This window comes from Dicentrarchus labrax, unplaced genomic scaffold, assembly GCF_905237075.1.
Source record: "Dicentrarchus labrax unplaced genomic scaffold, dlabrax2021, whole genome shotgun sequence".
Classification (NCBI taxonomy): Eukaryota; Metazoa; Chordata; class Actinopteri; family Moronidae; genus Dicentrarchus; species Dicentrarchus labrax.
Window position 1 is genome coordinate 11,057,425 of NW_026136723.1, and position 23,125 is coordinate 11,080,549.

The following is a 23,125-nucleotide window of genomic DNA, read 5'->3' on the forward strand; positions in this document are numbered from 1 at the left end:
GTCGGCCACTGATTGGACAAATGAAAAACGACACCGCTTGATGAAGCCGGAAGTTGTTGTGGACACGGAAGAATGAGCCTGGCCAATATCAATATTTGTGTCATGATAAATGTTTCCTCACCCTCAGTCGCGTCATTATACAGGTGAGACCGTGTTATATGTCCCTGTGTCTCAGTGTGTGTCAGCATGCGTCGTTACGTGCAGTCGGTGTGGTGTGTGTCACTAACTTAGCTGTTCGGCGCTAGCAACACAAGTTAGCCTGGAAGCCAAAACAAAGAGCGATGTGACAGTTCCCCCTTCTGTTTTCATTTCCTCTGGAAAAACCGCGTACACATTTGGTTTAACATCTGTATGTTTAAGCGTTGTTGTCTTTTCTGGGATTAAACTGTAGTGAATAAAACTGCGAACAAACTGAATGTGTATTAGATCATCACGTTAACTCTTTGGTGAAGCTTTCTCTCATGCACACACACACACACACACACACACACACACACACACACACAGGACTGTAGATGTTACATTGGTATACGTTAACAAGGTTGAGAAAGAACCACAAAGTCCAATATCAACACATCCTGAAGTTATTGTCCCTCTCTTCCCTTTTCCCTGGCAGGGCTCACTGAGGTGTAGACATGGATGTGCCTTGCTACCTGCCCAAACTGCTGTTTGAGCTCAATGAGCAGCGTAAGAGAGACTTCTTCTGTGACTGCAGCATTCTGGTCGAAGGCCGGGTCTTCAAGGCCCATCGGAATGTGTTGTTTGCTGGCAGTGGCTATTTCCGGGCTCTTCTGGTTCACTATCTGCAGGTGAGAACAGCTGATATCTGTGCCTCCTCAAGTGGTTTTTTTCTGGGAGAGGTGGGCAAGTGTTGGGCGCTGCTTCTTAGAAACAAATGGAAGGATTTGACAAAGATAATGTATTCATTATTATGTTATCAGTGGTTGCTTTAATGCCTTAATATGTTAAAAACAACTAACTGGACAACTACTTGGGATTTTTGCTTGTTGTTTCTTTTCCTGTGTCGGATAAAGACTTCAGTAAAATCAATCAATCAATTGCTGATTTTGTCAAGGTAGGGCATCCCACTCATAAGATATGTACATGAGATACTGATCCCAAAGACCTGTTAGATGAAGCATGCCAAGATAATTGCACTGCTTCTCCTTCTAAATCTTATTATTGTTAAAAACATTTCAAGTAAGGCATATATAAAAATGACAAAGGAAAACTAGATTTGATTTATTTTTAGTTTTACAATTTTTTTAAGTAAATTAAGTCCTAAATTGTGTTGAATTTCTCAAAATATTTGTATCTATACATCTTTCCAGGATAACGGACAGCGCTACAGCACAGCATCGTTGGACATCGTGACAGCTGATGCCTTCTCAATTATCCTGGACTTCCTTTACTCCGGCCGCCTGGCGCTGAACAGAAGCAATGTCATTGAGGTGATGTCAGCAGCCAGCTACCTGCAGATGACCGATCTGGTCAACTTTTGTAAGGGATACATCCGCTCATCTTTGGAAATATGCAACAAGGAGAAGGAGAGGAACACAGAGAAGGAGAGCCAGGCACAGGATGGAGGGATTGGTCCTGCAGACAGCGGCACTCCTGCTGCGACAATCCCCAGTGGCGCGGAGGCTGCGGAGCCTCCATCACAGGTTGCAGAGGCAGATAGAGGGTCGGGTTTAGGTCCGGAGTCTGTGAGCTCGGCTAGAACCCCCTTATCTATCCCTGTCACCACAGCTCCAGGCAGCAGCAGGGACATGGACAGTGACTACCATTCCAGGGAGGAATTTGGACCTGTGAGCGAAGGACAGAAGGGACACATGGATCAGACCAACCTCTCATCCTCCTCATCGTCTGCTTTGACCCCGGAGTTAGTGAACCCTAAGATAGAGTACGACCCAGATGAGGAGCTTATGGAGTCCCCCTGACACCAAAGACCTGGCCTCATATCCTGGGCCCTCTCTCCATAACCCTCATCATAGCAGGCTACTTCCGCCAAGTCCCTCCCCCTCCAATGAGCGCTCTCCCTTAGGATACAGCCCTTCCTTTAATGCCAGGCAGCTGATTGAGATTCTGGCCAGAGGTGAAGGCCCCAGTCCTCTTGGGGACAGAGTGGGGCAGCGCTTTACTCAAGGACTAGGTAGCAGCACAGAAGGAGGCAGAATGGATGAAGGTTTAGGGTTTGTGGGATCTTCTATAATGGAGATCCAGTCTGATTGGCTTGGAGAGGACACAGGTAATTGGCAAGATCAATCTAAGCTAATGGAAATGGCCTAGGGTGACATACGTTTCTCTGTAGGCTTGCACACTCTCAATCAGAAAAGTAAGGCAGCACACTCTTTTTGCAGTGTTTTCCTGGTGAGGTAAATCTGAAGTGTTGGCCTCTCTCTCCCCCTGCAGGCGATGGTTTGGTAGTGCCAGTGAAACTCCACAAGTGTCCATTCTGCCCGTACACTGCCAAGCAGAAGGGAATCATGAAGAGACACATCCGTTGCCACACGGGAGAGAGGCCCTTCCCCTGCCCAATGTGTGGCAAGAGGTTCACGAGACAGGAGCACCTTCGCAGCCACGCCCTCAGTGTAAGAACTCAGTGTGACTGTCAGATAGTCAGCCTAGATTTATATCATGTTGTGCCATCTGGATTTGATATGTAGACCTCTCAGTCTAAGACTCTGATACAGAAGTAAGTTGAATAAGTTGTTATACAACTACTATTTGCCTTGTTTTCCAGCCTACCTACAGTCTCTTAAGTGGTGAGCTGTTTTCATTACATGGCCTGTTCAACTAAAACCCATAGTTCAGTCTCTTTTCTGTGTTTTTGAACTTATTAATGACCTTTTCCAATTGCTATCCAAAATGTGTCCACTTTGTCAGACAACCCACTTGGCGAATTACAAGTGTGTTTGAAATGTGAGTTATCATTTTTAAATATTAAAGCAATCTAAGAATGTCATGGCCAGCCATATGTTGTCAACTGTCGTACAGAAAGTGATCTCACTTGTTGAAAACAATTTAAAATTAAAGTTTCCTTTTTTATTAGCAAAATCACTTTTAAACCCATTTTTAATTTTAATTGTTGTAGGGAGTTGCACAGTGGCAATTATCTGTCCTGTTGTTGTACTTTACAGATTAACTACTTACAGTTACTTACAGTTGTATTTTGTCCTTGTTGTAGTAGAATTGCATAGTCAATAATAGATTACAAACATGGTTGTACAAAATGAGTTATAGCCAGCAAGTAATTGCTAGCAGTTAGTTGTAAACAGTAATTAGCTGCCTCACTCTTTAATTGAGAGCTGTAGTGTTGTTAAATTCAGTTCTTTGTTCCCTGTCGTTTGTGTTTTGTGTGCAGTGAAGGAAGTATAATGAGAGCAGTAAATCTTTTGGCTCCTATATTGTTATTCGTCTCCTCCAGTAATCTAAATGTTGGTGTTGCCTGTGCAGAATGACTCACATTGTGCTGTCTGTGTCACTGCTGACCATTGACAGGTCCACAGACACTACTGGCCAGTTTCATGTAAGAGCTGCAGGCGAACCTTCACTGGATCGAGCGTTTCACCAGGACTCAGGCGCTTTGGCATCTGCGACAGCTGCAACTGCGTGACCACCACTCATGACGATTCCGCCCCTGTTCACCCCGCCAACCAACCAGAGTCGATGGAACGTGTGGACGGGGGTACGGATTGGTCCAATTTTATGGATGACGTGGATGAAGTGGAGGTTGGCAGAGTGGAGGACTTGGTAGAGAAACAGATGCTTGAAAGGCAGCTGGCTGTCTGTACTGATGTAGGTCACACACTGTGAATCCCACTGTACTTGGAGAAGAACCGTTTTTACTGTTCGAGTTAACCGTGGCCATACTGTTATTGATGTTACATTATTGCTGTAAGATGACCCTATCTATTGACTCATTTGTAATGAGAAAATGTGTCTGTTTTACTGTTGGAGATATTGTGCTCCAGTGATTTTAGATTCAGTGTTTTGTTTGTTTTGTATCATACATGTGGTCTTAAAATTCCCTGCACATGTCATTGCAAAGTTAATCAAATCCCAATTTTGCTGTATGTACTGTACATGAACAGAATGTAGTCGTCAAAGTTTTATGGATTTTTCTTAACTTTACAGACGATAGACAAAGTAACCTGTTACAGCCTGTTGTTTTGTCCAAAAAGATTACAGTTCACAGATACATCAATCTCTGTGGTTATAATGGGGCCATTTTGGGTGTTGTTGCAATAAATGTGTTGTGTAATTGTGTACTAAATTCCCTTTATCACAACTTGTTAATTTATGTGTATTTTTTTTTTTACATGTAGATACTTTCTAATCTGTTGATATATTTTTTCCTGCTGCTTGTCATGGATTTGCGTCAAGGAAAAACAAACGTGCCCTTTGCCGCCCTCTTGTGGTTGAGCCACTACTACAGACAAATTATCATTCAGTGATCAGAAATCTGTGCCTGCCAGAAGTCAATACAATCACAGGCTTTTGCAACTGACTACCTTACAATGTATAAAGAGATCAAATAAAATTCTTTTTTTGTTTGTTTTTTATTGGAATTGCACTAAATCAGTAAATACCCATTAAAAATGAAGTGGGATGGATGATATAGTTTGATTCAAGCCATTTCTCTTGTGCAGGAATTGTACCACCAGAGGGTGATTACACAGTTTGCCCTTCCCACATCAGCAGTCAGTAGTCTCGAAAGCTCAATAAAATGGGTTGAACATGACATGGTCTGCCATACTTTTTATTAGTTTTTTTTTCCTGTTAACTTTGACCCTAAGAACCAATAATTGGAGGGTCTGCTCTGCCAGAAACATTGCAAAAATAATTGTGGCCATTTTAGTGTATGTACCCTTCATTTTTTATCAGAAAAATGTGAAAAATGATTTTTTCCCCTCAAATCCTCAGTGGGTTGGGTAAGCTGTCAATCAATGCATTCCAGATGCACAGAACACGTGGTGACAACATCCAATGAAAAAATAACTCTTAAAACACATTTCTACAGGATTTTGGCCCATTTTATTAATCACTTTACTTATTGGCATAATATTCCCCAAGTTATGACTCATCAAACATTAGGCTGTGATTTTCTCTACTATTGGATTGCCAATAAGCTAAGATTCTGAAAGACTACTTTGATATTTACATGGTTGTTTGTCCCATTATTAATTCATGGCAGGTCTTTTTTTCAACATAACCCTTTCTCCCATGGAATGTGTCCCGAACATAAACAGCAATGCTTTTTTTTTTATTGCCTCATGACAACTATTACAACTTTAACAGAACAAAATAATTTAAGTTAAGTCTTTGGGGGAATAGTTGATTGCCAATGAAGTAAAGATGAAAATATTGGAAAAAAGTGAGACATTTGTTTTGCATTAAATTGGGCCAAAATCATGTAGAAATGTGTTTTAAGAGTTATTTTTTCATTGGATGTTGTCGCCACATGTTTTTCTGATAAAAAATGAAGGGTACATACACTAAAATGGCCACAACTTGTTTTCGCAATGTTTCTGGCAGAGCAGACCCTCCAATTATTGGTTCTTAGGGTAAAAGTTAACAGAAACACAAATAAAAAGTATGGCAGACCATGTCAGGTTCAACCCATTTTTGAGACTTTGGCTGCCAGACTACAAGTGACATTCAGTCAGGTGACAGTCACGTGACTCCTATATGAGTCTAACTGACAGACGCATAGAGGTAGAGAGGTAGAGTCACCTGCCGTGTCAGAGTGTATGCAAGTAGTAAGAGTTTCGCAACTGGCACAGGACCTTAGCCTTACTCAGGAGGAATAATGCCACTTCCAATGCAGCCTTCATACATTACTCCTTTGATTTACCTAATTCCCCTTCTTATGTTGGGATCTGGATGTACAGCGCGCTATGCAGCAAACTGGACCAGTCTGGATGCTCGACCTCTGCCCAAGTGGTTTGACGAGGCAAAGATTGGGATTTTCGTCCACTGGGGGGTCTTCTCGGTCCCTGGGTTCGGGCAGTATAGTGAGTGGTTCTGGTACTGGTGGCAGTCCCAAAAGCGCCCAGAAGAAGTTGAGTTCATGCAGAAGAACTACCCTCCGGGCTTTAAATACACAGATTTTGCGCCTGACTTTCATGCAGAATTCTTCGACCCGGATAGCTGGGCAGAGATTTTCAAAGCCTCTGGAGCCAGGTATGATCATCAGATCTCTTCCTTCTATCAACAGTTGTTCACCTAGGGCCGTAAAAATGTGCACAAACCTGCTGTACGCTTTTTGTTATTTGAGTTGGGTTTTGACTGCAGCAAGTCTCTTTTGTCATAAGTGTTTGCTCACTACAGCCACACACAGTTTTTGCACATTATTACTGTACATTTGATCTTTTATATATATATATATATATTGTTCTTAATATATGTTGTTTGTATAATATCTGGAGTTTGTAACAAAAATAATTTCCCCCTGGGATTATTAAAGTATTTCGGATTCTGATGCATATGCTTCCTTGCAAGCGTTGTCAAGTGCATAATAATAAGAATATACATCTCCATTATTCAGCATATAATAATCAGTGTTTCTCCAAAGTCAAACCAACACACAAAGAATACCTGATCACTTCCTTGTCACAGAAATGTCTATGGGCATTTATGCGTACATGTATTTACAGGTATGTGGTATTCACATCCAAACACCATGAAGGATTCACAAACTGGCCCTCAGCAGGCTCTTGGAACTGGAATTCAGTGGATGTAGGTCCTCATCGGGACCTGGTTGGAGAACTGGCAACAGCTGTCAGGAAGAGGTGAGGAGATTGGGAGAAGGACGCTGCATTGACATTAATTCAGTTATATCTAAATTATATTTCATCCCTAATGACAAGGCTGCAGTACAAATAAAGGAAGGTTAGGTAGGTAGCATGAATAATAACTGATTCATATGGGGAAATCTTTCAGGGTTCAGGGTCTGCAGAAATGTATCCTCTAAATCTTGAATGAGTCCAGTTGGAAATAGTTAACATAGAAATAGGGCTAAACTGCTTTGTGTATTCACTAATTTCTCTGCCAACAGGTCACTGCGCTTGGGTCTCTACCACTCTCTATATGAATGGTACCATCCCCTTTTCTTGCTGGACCAAGCTTCTGGATTCAAGACTCAGAATTTTGTTGCCCGTAAGACTCTTCCAGAGCTAGTGAACCTTGTGATGGCTTACAAACCGGATCTGATCTGGTCTGATGGGGACTGGGATGCACCAGACACCTACTGGAACTCCACCCAGTTTCTGGCCTGGCTTTACAATGACAGCCCAGTCAAGGTAAGAGCACATTTACGATACACAAGGTTTCATCAGAACGTGTATTTAATCGCATTCTGTTAGTATGATGATTTGGGCCTATTCCTCACATAAAGTTGAATCGTAAGTAGCAGATAATGACCAGTGTGTTTCTTCAGGATGTGGTGGTTACCAATGACAGGTGGGGTAAGGGCTGCTACTGCAAACATGGAGGCTACTACAACTGCGCTGACAGGTACATGCCCGGTGAACTTCCAGACCACAAATGGGAGAAATGCCAGTCCATCGACACCCGTTCCTGGGGCTACCGAAGAGACATGAAGCTAAGCGAACTCATGGACCTGCCGTCTATCATAAAGGTGAAAGGTCACAGTTGGTCATCACCTACAGCTGGCCTATGTTCAGTAATTCACTGATTAATGATTTGGTAATCTTGCATCAATCTAACATTCCACTTTTCTCAGGACATGGTGTATGTGGTAGCAATGGGTGGTAACTACCTACTGAACATTGGGCCAATGGCAGATGGCATGATTGCCCCGGTGTTTGAGGAGAGGTTGAGGGGACTTGGTGCCTGGTTGGGAATTAATGGGGAAGCAGTCTATGCTTCCAAACCCTGGAGGGTCCAGACGGAGAACAGCACTGTTACTGTCTGGTGAGACTGTGATTTGTTTGTTCATGCTCCTTAGCCACATCTTGTGATTTGTGATTTTGTGATGTAAATAGCCAGTTTGCTCTTATTATAGGTACACCGCCAAAAACAATACAGTTTATGCCATAATCCTTGGCTGGCCGGCCAAACAGCCATTTCAGCTCACAACACCAAGGACGTCTGGGGCCACAAAAGTAAGCCTTCCACCTTTATGCCTATAAAGTTTAGTTCCCCTTACTTTGGTTTGCCAGCATCATAAACTCTACATACTGCTCTTTTACATCTACAGGTTACACTTATGGACTACCCAGATGTACCACTGAAGTGGGCACCAGTGACACAAACCGCTGGACTGATGATTGTTATGCCTACCATGCCAGTATCTCCTGGGAATGCCTGGTCTCTGAAACTGGAAGGAGTAGTCTAACATCAGAGAGATGTAAAAAAAAAAAAAAAAAAATCAAGATCCAGTCATTTTTAGGTCAAGGGGCATGTCTGTTACATTTTAAGGTTCAATGTTACTCCATAGGTAGATTTGGTTTGCAGTAAAAGGCAAGGCATTCCTCTTGACATTAATACAACAAACTCAGGACTTACAAAGAGAGAACAATAAAAAACACTTTGAGGTATAAATGGTAAAAACAAGAAGTGCCTTGTTACTACAGTTTTTTTGATCTGAATGATAGCTGCTGAAAGGAAACTATTTTTACACCGCTTTGTTCTACATGTTGAGAATATAAACCTCCGTCCAGAAAGAAGAAGCTAAAATTCACTGTGCAAAGGGTGGGAGTCGTTACGTTCTGAGTGTGTTTTTGTAATTGTAAATTAGGTGATCAATGGGGTGTGAAATGTAGGGTAAAATATGATTCACTGTGCACAGGAATATTAAGTGGCTGTCAAAGCTCACAGCAGGACTAGAAAACATTTTACGGTCAATCACTGTGTAATGTGTATTTAATTCCCTCAGGTATTTACTGTAAGGATAAAGCTGTGCTCATTTGTTACCCATGTAATTTTCTCTGGATACCTACAAAAGCTTTTCTTTACAAAATGTCATATATATAGAATCTCAATGTCTTTTGGAATTGGAAAAAACTATCTATCTATCTATCTATCTATCTATCTATCTATCTATATGTTAAGTGTTGGTGGATGGGTATCTTGCACAGTGGAAAATCCACTGTATAGCTACAAGTATATCTTTGCATTAAAATGCCCAATTTTTATATGGGGTTTCCTAAACATCATGTGTACTGTATAACTATTTTACTTACTACAGTTCAAAGCAGCTCATTTAAAAAATTATAAATCACACACACACACACAAAAAAAAAACCACATCTAAAAACTTACACCGTACAAATAGCCTTTTTTTCTACAGGTTTCAGAGAGGGAAGTTTTATATATAATGTATAACCTTTTAGGACAGGAGGAAACCTTAGAGAAAAAAAACCTCACAAGTGGGTTATTTTGTTATTTACCTGACAGAGGCAGTAGCAGACAAAGACCAAACATTATTTATTGTGCAGCACATCCATGTGTACAACAGCTGGCACTAAATCTGTGCCATATAATTTATGTATTTTGGCATTGCTTAATGCTGTGTCATGTTCCCACAGTTGCTGCTTTATCTCCAGTGTGTCTATAAGTGTTGGCGGTAGGGGCTGCACAGCTGTGTTCTGCGTTTCTTTCTGTTCAATCTACCAAATATAGGCCTAATAGATATTACTAATCAAATGTAAGCAAAAATGACCGTAGAAGAAATCAAGAATCCAACTGAGGAGGGCGACAATAAGCCTTCATTGAGTCTAATGTGCTACAAAAAAAAAAAAAAAAAAATACAGAAGAAGAAGGATTCTTTACGACTTTGTATTGTTTCTGGCAGTCCCTGCTGGACATAGCGGTGACACATGGGGAAGTCGCGGGACTTAAGCGAGTTCGAGCGGGGTATGATAGTGGGAGCCCGGAGCGCCGGCTGCAGCATCTCGGAGACCGTGAACCGGTTGGGCTTTTCAAAGACCGCGGTGTCCCGGGTTTACAGGGAATGGCGAGAGAAGCAGAAAACCTCCAGCCACCGGGGGTCCTGCGGGAGGAAACGCCTCGTCGATGACAGCGGAGAGAGGCGGATGGAAAGCGTGGTGGAGGCGAACAACCACGCAACGAGTGTGCAGATCCAGGCTCTGTACAACAGCAGCGGACAGGAGAGGCCCATCTCACTCACAACCACCCGGCGGACCCTGAAGCGGCTCGGTTACAGCCGCAGGGCGCAGCGGCGGGATTCACTCGTCCTGGCCGGGCTGGACGCTCTGGCTGTGTACGCATCCTGCCCACAACAGCTGGAGACCTCCACGGACTTGGTGTCTGCCAACGAGAATGACTCGGATCCTAAAGTTAAGACCTCCACGGACCTTGTGTGCAGCAGCAGCAGCAGCAGCAGCGAGAAGGACCCGGACACATAGTGATTGTCCTATTATTGAATCAAATGGAAAGTTGCCCACTTAGCGCATTTAACAATATGTAGATAGGGAACTATGCAACAGAACTTATGATACATGCAATCAGAGTGTATTTAAAAATGCAAAGTCAACACTAATGAGATAAAAACAAATCCATGTGCTTAATGAAATAAAATAAACAAAATAAAGGTCTTCACCTTCTTCTTTCGTCTTAGCATACGCCTTTCTATTTCTAGAGACATATTCAAATAGGTCTGGGCAAAACTGAGTTTATGGGTGATTCAATTTCTCTCCTTTATTTTTTATTTTTTATTTTATGTTATCAAATGATCCAAAAAAAAAAAATAAAAAATAATCTGCCCGTCCTCAGAACAGTGTAATTGTATCCTGATGCTGGTTGATTTTCTCCTTGTATCAGCGTTTATCCAGAATATTGTAACAGAAATCAGAAGAATATTCTCGCTAAACTTCACTGAACACATGATTTATATTACTGTAACAAAATCCTGTTGTTCACGTCCACATTATCAATAACCTCAACACCTTATTAAACGTCTTAGGCAAGTTGATCCCCATCTAAGGGTGTTCAAAAAACAAAATCTCCAAACACCAGATATTATCTTCAGGCATCTTTAGTTACATCTTTCAAAGGTCCAAAGCAAATCATATAAATCCGAATGGATCCCATTCTGAAATAAATGGCATGGTGAATGCGTTTTATATAGATAACATATGTGGACTGAAGCAGTATCTACCACTGAGGACCGTGAGACCATGTCTGCTGCATTTTTCTGGGAATTCAGGTGTTTAAGCAACCTAGTGTTTAAAAAAGAAATCAGCATGTTATCAATAAAGTTAAACAGGTAACGGAATATGAACCTGAAAGTGAGACCATCCCACATAAATACAGTCTGTGGTCATATCCCACAGTTATTTCTTGTAATTGGGATTTTGGAAATCTCATCTAGATCATTTACTCTCATGTAAGTGTTATGTCCGTATTGGCAGGTTAAATAAAGTTATTAAAAAAAAAAAAAAAAAAGTGATAATCACGTGATAGTCATATGATTGAAAACAGCACTGTACTTGAAGGGTCTCAGCCTGAACCCCCCCTCTCCATACAGCAGCCAGCAGTGGGATTTAACGTTACCGTAGGGTGGTCGCTTTGGCAGTCTTCCTCGTAGCGCCGCGGTGTACGCGCAGCCGCAGAAGTGCACAGGTACCTGGGCTAACCTGTTGGAGTCATGCTGGCTGTATTTGTGTTGGTCGCAGCTTCAGTTTCCCGTCCGGCGGGGGCTCGGTACACTGCGGACTGGACCAGTTTGGACGCTAGACCGCTACCTTCATGGTACGACGAAGCCAAGGTGGGGGTTTTTATCCACTGGGGTGTGTTTTCTGTCCCCGGCTTTCAGAGCGAGTGGTTCTGGTGGCACTGGCAGGGCGAGCAGCCCCCGGACCAGAAGTGTGTGAGCTACATGTCTAAGAACTACCCGCCTGGGTTCAGCTACCCGGAGTTTGCCCCCCAGTTTCACGCTCAGTTCTTCAACCCGGGGGAGTGGGCAGACATATTCAAGGCTTCCGGTGCAAAGTGAGTGTAATGTTATTTCTCTAGCTTAAGGGGCTCTGCTAACAGACACTTCCGGGTTCTTGCTCGACCTGCGTCTGCACTGGTTTACGTTGAACAGTCATACTTACACCTACCATACTCACACATTATCTTCACTTCAGATATGTCGTCCTGACTGCCAAACACCACGAAGGATTTACTAACTGGGGCTCTCCAAACTCCTGGAACTGGAATTCTGTTGATACTGGTCCTCACAGGGACCTAGTGGGAGACCTGGGAGAGGCGGTGCGCAACAGGTGGGCCATCAAAATATAAAGCTCAGGAAGAGTGTTTACAGCTGACATCAACATACCAACATTACAGTCCGTTAAAGAGTATATGTGTTAATAGTACAGTGCATATTAAGTCACTTGGTGAAGACATGATGCTGGATTTGGAAGGCTTATTCTTGTGCTGCACAAGTTGCTACACACACACTTGTGGGTCACATGTATTTCCAGATTTAATAGTAATCCATTTTCTGTAGATTGGGGATGCATCAATATGATATATCAGCACAAATACGGACCTTATCATTCAAGATATCTGGCTTCATTTAGTTTTAGTGTCTGTATTTTGGTTTGTCTGCGGTGACAGATTTGAAAGTTTTTCATTTCCTCGTTTAGGTCATTGCACTATGGACTCTACAACTCCTTGTATGAGTGGTTCCACCCTCTCTACCTGGCGGACAAGAAGAACGGATTCAAAACACAGGAGTTTGTGATGCATAAACTTCTACCAGAGCTTTATAACATGGTTGTAAGGTCTGTAGCAATTATATTACTCCATCAGCTGATTACAATACAAACATGTATTGCACTTGATTGTGAGTCTGCTTTGTTATATTGACATGTGGCTGTATGAGATAAAAAGTACATGTCATTACAACCTTATGACAGTGTGTTTACCGTTACCTTCCTGTTTTGTAGGTACAGGCCTGAGGTGATCTGGTCTGATGGGGACTGGGAAGCACCTGACACCTACTGGAACTCCACCCAATTCCTGGCCTGGCTCTACAATGACAGCCCAGTCAAAGTAAGTGTTTTTGTAACAGTGTGTTTTTTCTTTTTTTTAAAGCAAGACATTCAGCTATTAATTGTTTCTGCATGATTGCATGCTTGTACCTTCCTTTCCTTAGGATACCATTGTGACCAATGACAGATGGGGAGCTGGCTGTGCCTGTAAACATGGTGGCTACTATAACTGTGAAGACAAATACACTCCGGGCCAGCTGCCCAAGCACAAGTGGGAGAAGTGCACATCTGTGGACACGTTTTCCTGGGGTTACCGTCGAAACATGAAGATGAGTGAACTGATGGACTTACCCACTATCATAAAGGTGAGGATATGTGGTAGTATAATTTCATAATTCATTAACGAGTCTGTAATGCTAGCTAGGCTGTTTCTGCTTCTGTATATAGCCTTCGTACATATAGAATACATGTCATTTCTGTTCCTGTATGCAGCTGTCATGGACACACTTGGGCTTTGATGTTGTCGTCATTGTCAAGACATTACCGATAAAAAATTAAGGCAAGCTCGTGATGTCTGTGTTGTCCTCCTACTGCTTCTGTTCCAGGATCTGGTTGGCACTGTGGCTCTGGGAGGTAACTACCTTCTGAATGTGGGTCCCACACCTGATGGGATGATCCCTGTAGTGTTCGAGGAGAGGCTCAGGGGTGTCGGAGACTGGCTAGGGATTAACGGTGAGGCCATTTACGCCTCTAAACCCTGGAGGATACAGACCGAGAACACCACTGTACCAGTCTGGTAAGAGGCAAAGCTGAATCACGAGAAGCAGTCCGAACTTGTAGATGCTGTCATTTATAATAGAAAGCACAATTTCCAGAAATCTATGCAAAAGCTATAAAGTTGATCTCATGATGCGTTCACATGTTATATAGAGATAGTAGAGACACAGACAGAAATCCAAGAAATAACATGCAACAAAGGCCCCTGGCTGGAAGTGAACTGGGATGTTGCGGGTGTGCGTCTTCACCCCTCGGCTACTAGATGCCTTGAAATTTAGATCACTGATGCAAGTTATCGTCTCCATTTCTCTAGGTATACATCTAAAGGAGAATCCGTCTATGCGATCATGACAGCCAAACCCCCCAAGCTCACATTGCAACTACTGGGACCTAAAACATCTGGAGCCACTAAGGTAAAGGGATTACTACTCGCTGTCCACAAAATGACATTTTACAACCACAGAGAGGATTATAGGAGATTCCTCACACATTAAATGTAAGAAATTAATCATTTATTTTTGTCCCTTGTCCAGGTGACCTTGTTGGGAAATCCGAAGCCCTTGCCCTGGTCCCCAGTCCAACCCAATGCTGGCCTTACTGTCCTTCTGCCTGAACTGTCCTGTACCCCAGGTCAAGCCTGGACACTCAAACTGGACGGGATCCAGTGAGCTTTAAACCCCAAAAACCTCAATAAGGTTGAATATTCAGAATTTGTTCATCTCAGGGTTTCATGTTTGTAGGATGAGGGAAAGTATATGCACTATGGTTGAAGGGACAGGGCTTATGTAGTTATTAATTAATGATGAATTATGTATTTCTGCTAAACTGAAGTAATGGATCGCTCTTCTTCAATGATTCCTTTGTATCACTGAGGACTAAAGGTTTAATGTGTCACTTCCTGTTAATTGTGCTCATTGTAATCATTGAATCATTATCAATGAAAAGTGGATTCTGCTGTTCAGCTTATAAAGCTTTCCTGGCATCTTCTCAGCTATCTAATTGCTGTTTCAGAACCAATTTATTTTCTTCCAGGTGGTTTGTTTGAACACTTTACATACAGCACTTTTAAAATGTTTGAATAAAAGATGATTTGATGTAACTGATGAGTGGCTGTGTTTATACAGTTTATTATATATATGAATATTATAGAGAAGAGCTTCAGGTAAACTAGATATATTAAAATACTGTTGTTCATGGTCCACTGTCTTACATTTTTCCCGTTGTGTCCTTGGCCTGTAGGTGTTTTGAAACACTGGAATAACTTAAAGCACCAGTGTGTACGATTTAGTGGAATCAAGGATTGAAGTTGATGGAAATCTGCAACTTCAAAACTGCCTTCAAAGTGTATAGGAGAAACTACGGTGGCCATGAAACTCCTGAAAAACATGAAAGACACTATCTAGACCCAGTGTTTGGCTGGTTGGTTCTGGGCTACTGAAGAAGCATGGATTAACATAGCAGACTCCGCAGAAGAGGCCCCAAAACATAATGATTCTTATTTCAAGGTGATGATACACAGATGAAAACATACATATAAATATTATATTCCATTTATACCAATAGATCCTCCTAAATGTTACACACTGGCACAGCGCTCTGGTGGCTCACCTGGTAGAACCAAGGCTGAGTCCTTGTTGCAGCAGCCATGGGTTCAAGTCTAATGGGAAAAAAACCCTTTCTAAAACCTCAGATCATATCCAGATTTCTATAATCTCAGATAAGATGTTCAAGCCTCGAGTGGCTTTACACTCAAGTATGAGTGAATAACTCAGTTTCCCATACCCCGAGGCTACTGCTGCTCTTCCTAAATCTCAGGGGGACACTTCATATTCAGTAGTTTGTGAGTACAGACAAAAATATCCTCTTAATGTGTCAGTCTGAGTTTAGACCACAGGGATTGTGCATTTGACTCATACTTCCAGTGCTAAATTGTTCTCCTTCCTCAGTTTTAACCTGCTTAGTATTTGCATTGCAAATTCCTACAGGGAGAGAGAGAGAGAGAGAGACAAAACAGAGAAAGAAAACTGACATTCTCTTTGGAAATCCTTCTCTTTGTCATTTGCTTTGCATTTTTGATGGATGCTTCGCAGGTGGGTATGTCTGCACTACAAAAGAATTCCATCTACTATGTCATTTAGCGCTGCATTCAGTAAATGATTTTATAATCAGTTGCAGACTAACGTGGTAAGGCAGAAAATAATATTCAAAGAAGTTACTCTACTACCACAGTTATAAATGAAATGTATTTTCTCAATCAACTCGTCACAATTAGCAATGGGGTCCTTTTTAGCCCACTCTCATGTCTGTCATTAAATATGAACCAGTTAGCTTAGCTTAGCATAAAGACTGTAAATGGAGAAAGCTAATTAGCTTGGCTATCTGTATCTTTACAGCTCACGCTTTAACATATTATGTCTTGTTGTGTGTAAGTGTATGAGTACCATTTTACAGGGGTTATGTGCTGGGTTATTACACAGTAACTTGTCTCCCCTGGTTGCATGGGAACTGCTCAAAGCAAGGAAATTGTTTGGCACTTAAATGCACATAAAATGGTGAATTTGTTGTTTTACCCTTTGGGGGTTGGCTGTACAATATCAATTTTCTCATCTAACTCCTCACCAGAAAGAAAATAAGCATATTTCCCAAAATATCAAACTTTTTCTTTAAAGTGCTTTAAAATTCTTTCCCCACTGGTTTGAAATGGGTTAGGCTGAGGAAAAAGGTCACAATTTTTGTGGACCAATCAGAGTTGAGCAACATACGATTAAAAAACTGATGACAATTGTGGGCTTAGTTGCTTATATTGCCAGGCTGATAAAACCACACCCATACAGTCCTGATGGAGCAGAATGAGTTTCTGATAGTTCAACTCGATTCATAAATATTGTTTGGATTGTTATTTAACTGCTCATGTATTTTCATTTACACTTTGTGTGTAGAATGCAGGCACTACAGCTTGCATTTCATTGAACAACCCTGTAGTATGATGAATAAATGAACCTGGAATATTTAATATAGTAATAGAGCAATACTAAAGATTTAAAACCAGAATTAACTGACTTAAGATTTTCTTTTTCAGAGTCAGAAAATCAACACAAAAGAAAGACAAAGGAGACACAGCACCCCTGATTTAACTCGCTAAAATAGCTTTATAATAATCATATTAATAGTAATAATATTAGCCATTAGAAAATGTTTTGACAACGTTGACAGTGTTACATTCTGTGTTGGGGTAAACCACGTCACAGTGTGCCATCTCTCTGGGCTTCAGCGCTATCAGACGTGCTCCTTTGACACATCTAGATCCATAAAACATACAAGATCAATAAATAAATTTGTATGTACAAAATGAGAACCACAACACAATAAAACAGGATCATGATTTACTCTTCACTGTGCAATGCCCACCCCTGCCGTCCAGCACATATTCAGACTGCATTTTCCGGTCACTGTGGTGTTCTCATGCATCTTGTGTATCCTCTGGTGGCACTATGAAACAAAGTTCATATCTTATGGCATCGCTATTGCTATATGCTCCAGTCAACTGTTTTTATAGGAGAAAAAAAAACAAAAGCATTTAATGTTTGTATGTACAATATGCTGTCTTGGCACTGAATCAAACGTATAAAACAAGAGAACTCAAGAATAAAGCTGAGCTTAAAGACAGAAAAGCTCGCTGTATCAAACCCGTCTGATTAAAAATTATGTTCAGTGAGAAATACAAGAGAGAGATGAAAGAGGAGGAGACAGTAGAGAACAAGGGGCTATTTAGTTGTTGCTACATTATAGAGTAGAATACAGAGAGAGTAGAGTCTGTATCAGTTTGATGTCCATGTTGTTTTCCTCCTCTGGCAGAACCAAGAGTTCAGAGTGGAATAAATGCACATGGAGAAATAAAGGTCTTATGTTTGGATCTTCCATTCAATCAATCTGTTCAACGCTTACTTTCCTCTTTTGGTGATCTCTCACTCCTCATTGGAGTGTCCATCATTGATCCCAGAGAAAAATGTCTTCCCAGAGTTATTGTCAGTTTGCTTTTCTTCTACTCCATCTCCTAAGTAGCAGCGATTTAAGACTTGTCATCATAGATTAAACTATTTTTTTGTTATTCTACACAAGACTCGCCCTTGAATACAGAACAATGTTTACCCATAGCTATAGTTGACAACACCATTTATAATAATGAGAGTGATGGCAATAATGAATCCTTTTAATGACAATAATCATACTAATAATAATCATATTGTAATAACAATATATGTAATATTGAGAAGAGCAATGTCCATTGGCAACAGGTATTTACATATTTGTAAACGTGAGGGTGGCAGGGTGTTATTTTTTTGTTAATTACACAGTAATTGCTCAATTGTCTCTGACCCACATGGTTACCTGTGTGCGTACTGTTAAACATTACAGAGTAAATACACGCACACACACACACTCTCTCTCTCACACACACACACACACTCTCTCTCTCTCTCTCACACACACACACACACACACACACACACACAAACACAATTACACCTCAGCGCTAAAGGCACATTGGAGTTTCAGTTAAACATCTTATACAGATTGAGCTGCTCTGGGGGAGGATGGAAATAAAACCTCTGAGGCGAGAACCAAAAGATACATTTTAAGGAAATTTTGTATAGTGTTAAAAACATAATCCTTAAAGTTTTCATGAAATCATTGCAGGTTTCTGATACTGTTTATGGTTGCCATTTTTTCAGCAATAGCTATTCATGGATTTACATTCTGTAATTCCCTTTTTGAGATAGGAGTTTCCAGTGTCCTCCAGTGGATTGAAATTGCAATTGATTCACAGGAAATGATGCATGCACGTAATCAGCCTTACTCACTTACTGCTCTCCTAACGCTCCATCAGAGCTATATTAAGTTACTGCTCATGCTATCCCAGCAATTCATACTGTTGCTAGTTAGTTAAAAGCATTCAACTGCGGAAGCATGGGGTGACCATGACCAGAAAACAGCTATTTTCTTCGGTTTTTGACTGTTTGAAATATTGCAAGGAGAAAAAGCCACAGCTCATATCTCTAACTAGGAAAACTACTTCCTTGGCTTCTCCCACTGAGGTTTAACTCAATCTGTGATTTTGCTTTTTCCTCCAGAGCAGCTCTGCTTCTCACAAATGTCTGCATAACTAAAACTCAAATCTGCTGCTACAGCATCCCTCCTGCAGATGTACAGTATACAGCACACACACGTTGGCTACAATTGAGCTCTTGCCTCAACCACCTCTCCTTTCACTGTTGCTCTCCAGTCTCAGAAAATGGCTACTAGAGAATCTGGGCTCAAAGGATTTCCCCCTTTCATTCAGAGAATATGGACAACATTCCAGTGGGACTGATGTGGTCCTGTATTTTTCAGGGTCCGTCGGTTGTGTGGTGTTAAGAGAATCCCCTGAGGACAGAGGCCTGGGTCGGGGTTGGAGACACTGCTGCTAGAAACTGAGGTACTCTGAGTTGACTTGTCCATCTGGCTGTTCACGAGGGGTTTTTGCACTTCTAGAAAGAGGTGAAAGGGTTTGTATAGTAGTCCGTCTGGTGTGGTGGTGAGTGCTCGGATCATGTTTGTACACTATATTGTACCTATACACCCAGGTGTGTATTCATACTGTGAGTATACTGGACAGATGGATGGGTGAAATACGCAACAAAAAGTATGGAAATAATACCACCAAAAGTGTGTTTGCAATGGACCTGTTTCAAGGCAAGGTGGCTGGCTAACACCTCAACGTGTGATCAAAAGTATAGAGAAGAAAGTCGGCGATAATTGAAGTAGTAGTAGTAGTAGTTGCTACGGTGGATAAATATCCCACAAAGACTCTTTGATTCCTAGTGTCCCTCAAGGCCGACTCGTAATGGAAGGACCTTGCCACCCCTCCGCGAGTGGGTTTGAAGATTGTGAGGGTGGAGTCCAGAGGCCTTCACAGTGGAGTAACAGTATAAAAGCAGGTCTTTGTGCTTTGTTGGATGAGGGCTGAGTTAAACACCACTGAGATGTTGTCAAGTTTGAGGGTAACAGAGGAGAAGGATGAGGGGATAAAAAGGCTGATCTGCAACCCACACTGCCGCAGATGAATTTAACATGATGTCTGATTCTCAGCCCTTTTTTCTTTTCATCGCCAGGGCAGCTTATTTCACATGGAGGTTGTTAAATTGATCTGTTGAGATCCAAATCAAAACACTGATTGCTGTTTCGAGGTTGCCAGTATCATTGTCCTCCAAGGATATACTCTTAGTACAAAGAAGTGACTCGTTGAAATAACTGCACTGTAAAATCTTGTCAATTTTTCTTCAATCACAAAAAAGGTTAATAAGCTACAAAATTTCCTTCCTTTTATCAGTCAAAAATGAGATTCTGCTATATATTTTCAAAGGAGGTTGACATAAAACATGCAGTATTAACATCAACAAAATCTGCCAGTCTTATGTGTGTATTGCACGTGAGAGTGAGGGAGACAAAGGATGGCATGTCAGTACAATAAAAACATTTTCTTCAACAATATTCTCTGCAGATTTTATACTTTTCTATTTACATATCTTTCTATACATATATATACTGTAAACTGTGTTCAAAGGAAACCTCCACATATAGCTGGTTAGGCACATGTAGTTGGTTCTAAAGAGGGAATACAGGGAGGGGATACAGCAGTATATGTTGTTAGAACCACAGACAGATATACAGTAGGCCTAAGGAGGATCATACTTGGCAATTAACTCTTGCCAGTTATATACCCTGTGAACCTGACCCAGCACTCACAAACTGAAGATAATAATCATTTGAAATTCTTTTTCACATGTACTGAATCTGGATATGCCACACAGCTGTAGTATCACACAATGCTATAATCTATCATAATAATACTGTAGTATTTCACATTTGATATATGCTTTTTGTGTACATATACTGTACTCAATAGTCTCTACTAATCTAGAAATGTAGATTATATTATAAAATATACATCTCCCATTAAAATATCCCATTTGCCAACACATTCCATCCAAATAGAAAAGAAAAAAATAACAGGTCATGCTAAAAAGATTCTTATATTTTGTGTTTCTTGTGTTTAAAATTTGGACTTCTTAGTATTCATTGGGCTTCATCACACATCCCTTATGACACTCAGCCCTTCATATTCAAACTACACACACACCCATACAAGCCTATACGCACCATCCAAACAAAATACTTCAATTAGAAATATCTGCTCTGACATAAACACGTAAATGAGACTCCTTAAAAGCTTTTAAAATCATGCTACACTTAGTTCAGTGGAAACATCAGATAGTATGACTTCAAGAAGTAAATGAAGAAGAAGGGAAAGGAACACAGAGGGCAACAAACATACACTATAATCCCATTCATAACAAGTGCTGCTTAATCTCAGCATCATTACCAAACACTATCAAGTTGCTTCTTTTCTATCATTTCACAGCTGATGGTTTCCTCTCTTTAATGGCTCTTTGGAAGGGGTTCGGATGGAGCTACATTGAACATGACTCCTTTTGTTTTCTTTTCAATCAAAGAAATCATTCCCTCTTTCATCAGCGGCGTGTGAAATTGAGAGGTTTAGGCGGGTGGATTCTGCAGAAGACAGCTCTTCCCCATTTTACTTTGTGATCCACCGCTTTATCTTCACAATTATGCAAACAAATCATGGGAAAGTCCATTCTGAATATTCAAGAGAAGAGAAAACACACTGTGTGTCAAGGGAAAGAACTGAAAAAAATAAAGAAACTGATTTACTTTCATGGCTATTTCATCAGGGCGTTTGTTAATTCCTGACTGTGGTGGAAAGAACTCTCTGCAGACCACCGTTGATGGTTCGGGTCCTCACTTGAACACTTGGTGGTGCTATAGCCTCACAGTGAAATGGGGGCCTTCTCAGTAAAGTCCTGAAAAGCCACCAAAATATATTCCCCCCAAAAATTCCCAGCAACCCCACCCCTGAACACTTCAAACTTCAGAGAGACTACATAAAATGCAAACGGCTCTGTTTTTTTGTCTGTGATGCTCTCTAGCTGTCAAGGCTGTGATGCTACACTGCAAAAGCTCCTTTTGGCAAACATGAGTGTGCACACTATGTACAAATAGCACTTGCACCTTCAAACAGCCTCACTGCTGAATGCTAGTCGGGTAGTCGATGGATACGCAGGACGTGAGGAATGAAGGAAAGAGGCATAAAATTGTTACATATTCTTTGACTGGGTGCCTGGGTGGACAGATGGCACCTGGGTGAAAGGAGCCAGCTGTAGTTGACTGACTATGCTTGGAGAATGTTCTTTGGGGATCGCCAGCCATCTGACTTTAAGGGCATTTAAACTGATGGTGAGAAATGAATCCATGTTCACTCCTCCATACTGTTGGCATCAATGAATAGTGTGGATATATCTTAGTTGATTCTGTTGAAAATGGTAATCAGGAGATGGCAACAGGGGATCCATAGAGAGATTATGTCATCTCCTCACACAGAGGTTTTGTGCCTGTTAAGCCCTTTATTTTCAGTGATGGAGAAGTGCTAGGTGAACACGCACAGGCATGCTACTACTGCGTGAACCTCCGCTGACTACTGTTATAAAAGTGGACTGTTTCTTGTTTGCTGAGAGCCAAAAAGAAATCCAGAGAATTCTTAAAAAAAGTCTATAACTCATATCTGCTAGCTACCATTTCAGGTCTAGGCCTCTGTGTCAGTAAAATGTCCAAATTTAAAGACACTAAAATGGCTGTCATTGCTTGTTTAATGAGCAAGAGAAGTGAATTTGCAGTTATGGTAAGTGAAGTGATGGAAAAACTGAAGGGAGGGTAGAGCCGAAACTGGGCTCAGAGAAAGACTGAGATTTGTGCGGGGGTCGGCTTTGCGGGGATGGGGGTAAAGTGAGGAGGTGGGTGGGAGACACCTCCGTCTTGTGTTCAGAGTCGAGTCTGGGCTTCGGGGATGTAGATCTCGATGCTGTCGGCGCTCTCTGTGGCCGAGTTCTGCCTGAAAGAGGCAGCGCGCTTGGTCTGCAGCAGCCTCCTCCTCGCTTCTGTCCTCTGACGGTCCCCGAGGTCCAGGGACTTCTCCCTGATGGGTAGGGTATGTCCACCCAGGCGAGGCACCACCAGGCCCCCCGACCCACCTCCTCCACCTCCAGCGCCCCCATCCCCGCTACTATCGGCACGGAGGCTGCCACTCACCCCGCCTGCTGGCTTCTTTGGTAAGGGCGGAGGAAGCTTCTTATCCTCCTAGCCCGGCAATGGTGAGACGTAGATATAAGATGAAAACGGACAGTGGATTTATCGTGTCGGGTGGTGAAAAAAATGGTTTTGTATGGTTGTACGAAAGGGGTCCCATGCAACAAAGTGAAAAG

General features: G+C 41.6%; 4 protein-coding genes across 6 annotated transcripts in view; 3 read left to right on the plus strand and 1 right to left on the minus strand.

The window, feature by feature from the left end:
* Nucleotides 1-31: 31 nt before the first annotated feature.
* Nucleotides 32-4,744, plus strand: zbtb8b (zinc finger and BTB domain containing 8B). The gene is given in 6 exon segments (XM_051390431.1): nt 32-143; nt 617-809; nt 1,332-1,933; nt 1,935-2,248; nt 2,413-2,591; nt 3,502-4,744. Coding segments are annotated over 5 exon segments (1,584 nt in total). The 5' UTR covers nt 32-143; nt 617-635; the 3' UTR covers nt 3,817-4,744.
* Nucleotides 4,745-5,701: 957 nt separating this feature from the next.
* On the plus strand, nt 5,702-9,177 carry LOC127357701 (tissue alpha-L-fucosidase). The gene is made up of 7 exons (XM_051390056.1): nt 5,702-6,186; nt 6,660-6,794; nt 7,061-7,304; nt 7,442-7,642; nt 7,748-7,938; nt 8,030-8,129; nt 8,225-9,177. The coding sequence occupies exons 1-7, from the start codon at nt 5,813-5,815 to the stop codon at nt 8,360-8,362; spliced, it is 1,383 nt and encodes a 460-aa protein (XP_051246016.1). The 5' UTR covers nt 5,702-5,812; the 3' UTR covers nt 8,363-9,177.
* Nucleotides 9,178-11,435: 2,258 nt separating this feature from the next.
* Nucleotides 11,436-14,847, plus strand: LOC127357702 (tissue alpha-L-fucosidase). Its single transcript, XM_051390058.1, has 8 exons — nt 11,436-11,979; nt 12,120-12,254; nt 12,624-12,761; nt 12,927-13,032; nt 13,136-13,336; nt 13,577-13,767; nt 14,062-14,161; nt 14,282-14,847. The coding sequence occupies exons 1-8, from the start codon at nt 11,636-11,638 to the stop codon at nt 14,414-14,416; spliced, it is 1,350 nt and encodes a 449-aa protein (XP_051246018.1). The 5' UTR covers nt 11,436-11,635; the 3' UTR covers nt 14,417-14,847.
* A 2,025-nt stretch (nt 14,848-16,872) lies between these two features.
* dlgap3 (discs, large (Drosophila) homolog-associated protein 3) overlaps nt 16,873-23,125 on the minus strand; it is a 108,077-nt gene continuing 101,824 nt past the window's right edge. For all 3 annotated transcript variants that reach the window (XM_051390426.1, XM_051390427.1, XM_051390428.1), the window contains one exon: nt 16,873-23,000. In XM_051390426.1, coding sequence (XP_051246386.1) covers nt 22,686-23,000 — 315 coding nt within the window. In that variant the 3' untranslated portion in view covers nt 16,873-22,685. The remainder of the gene's footprint in view (nt 23,001-23,125) is intronic.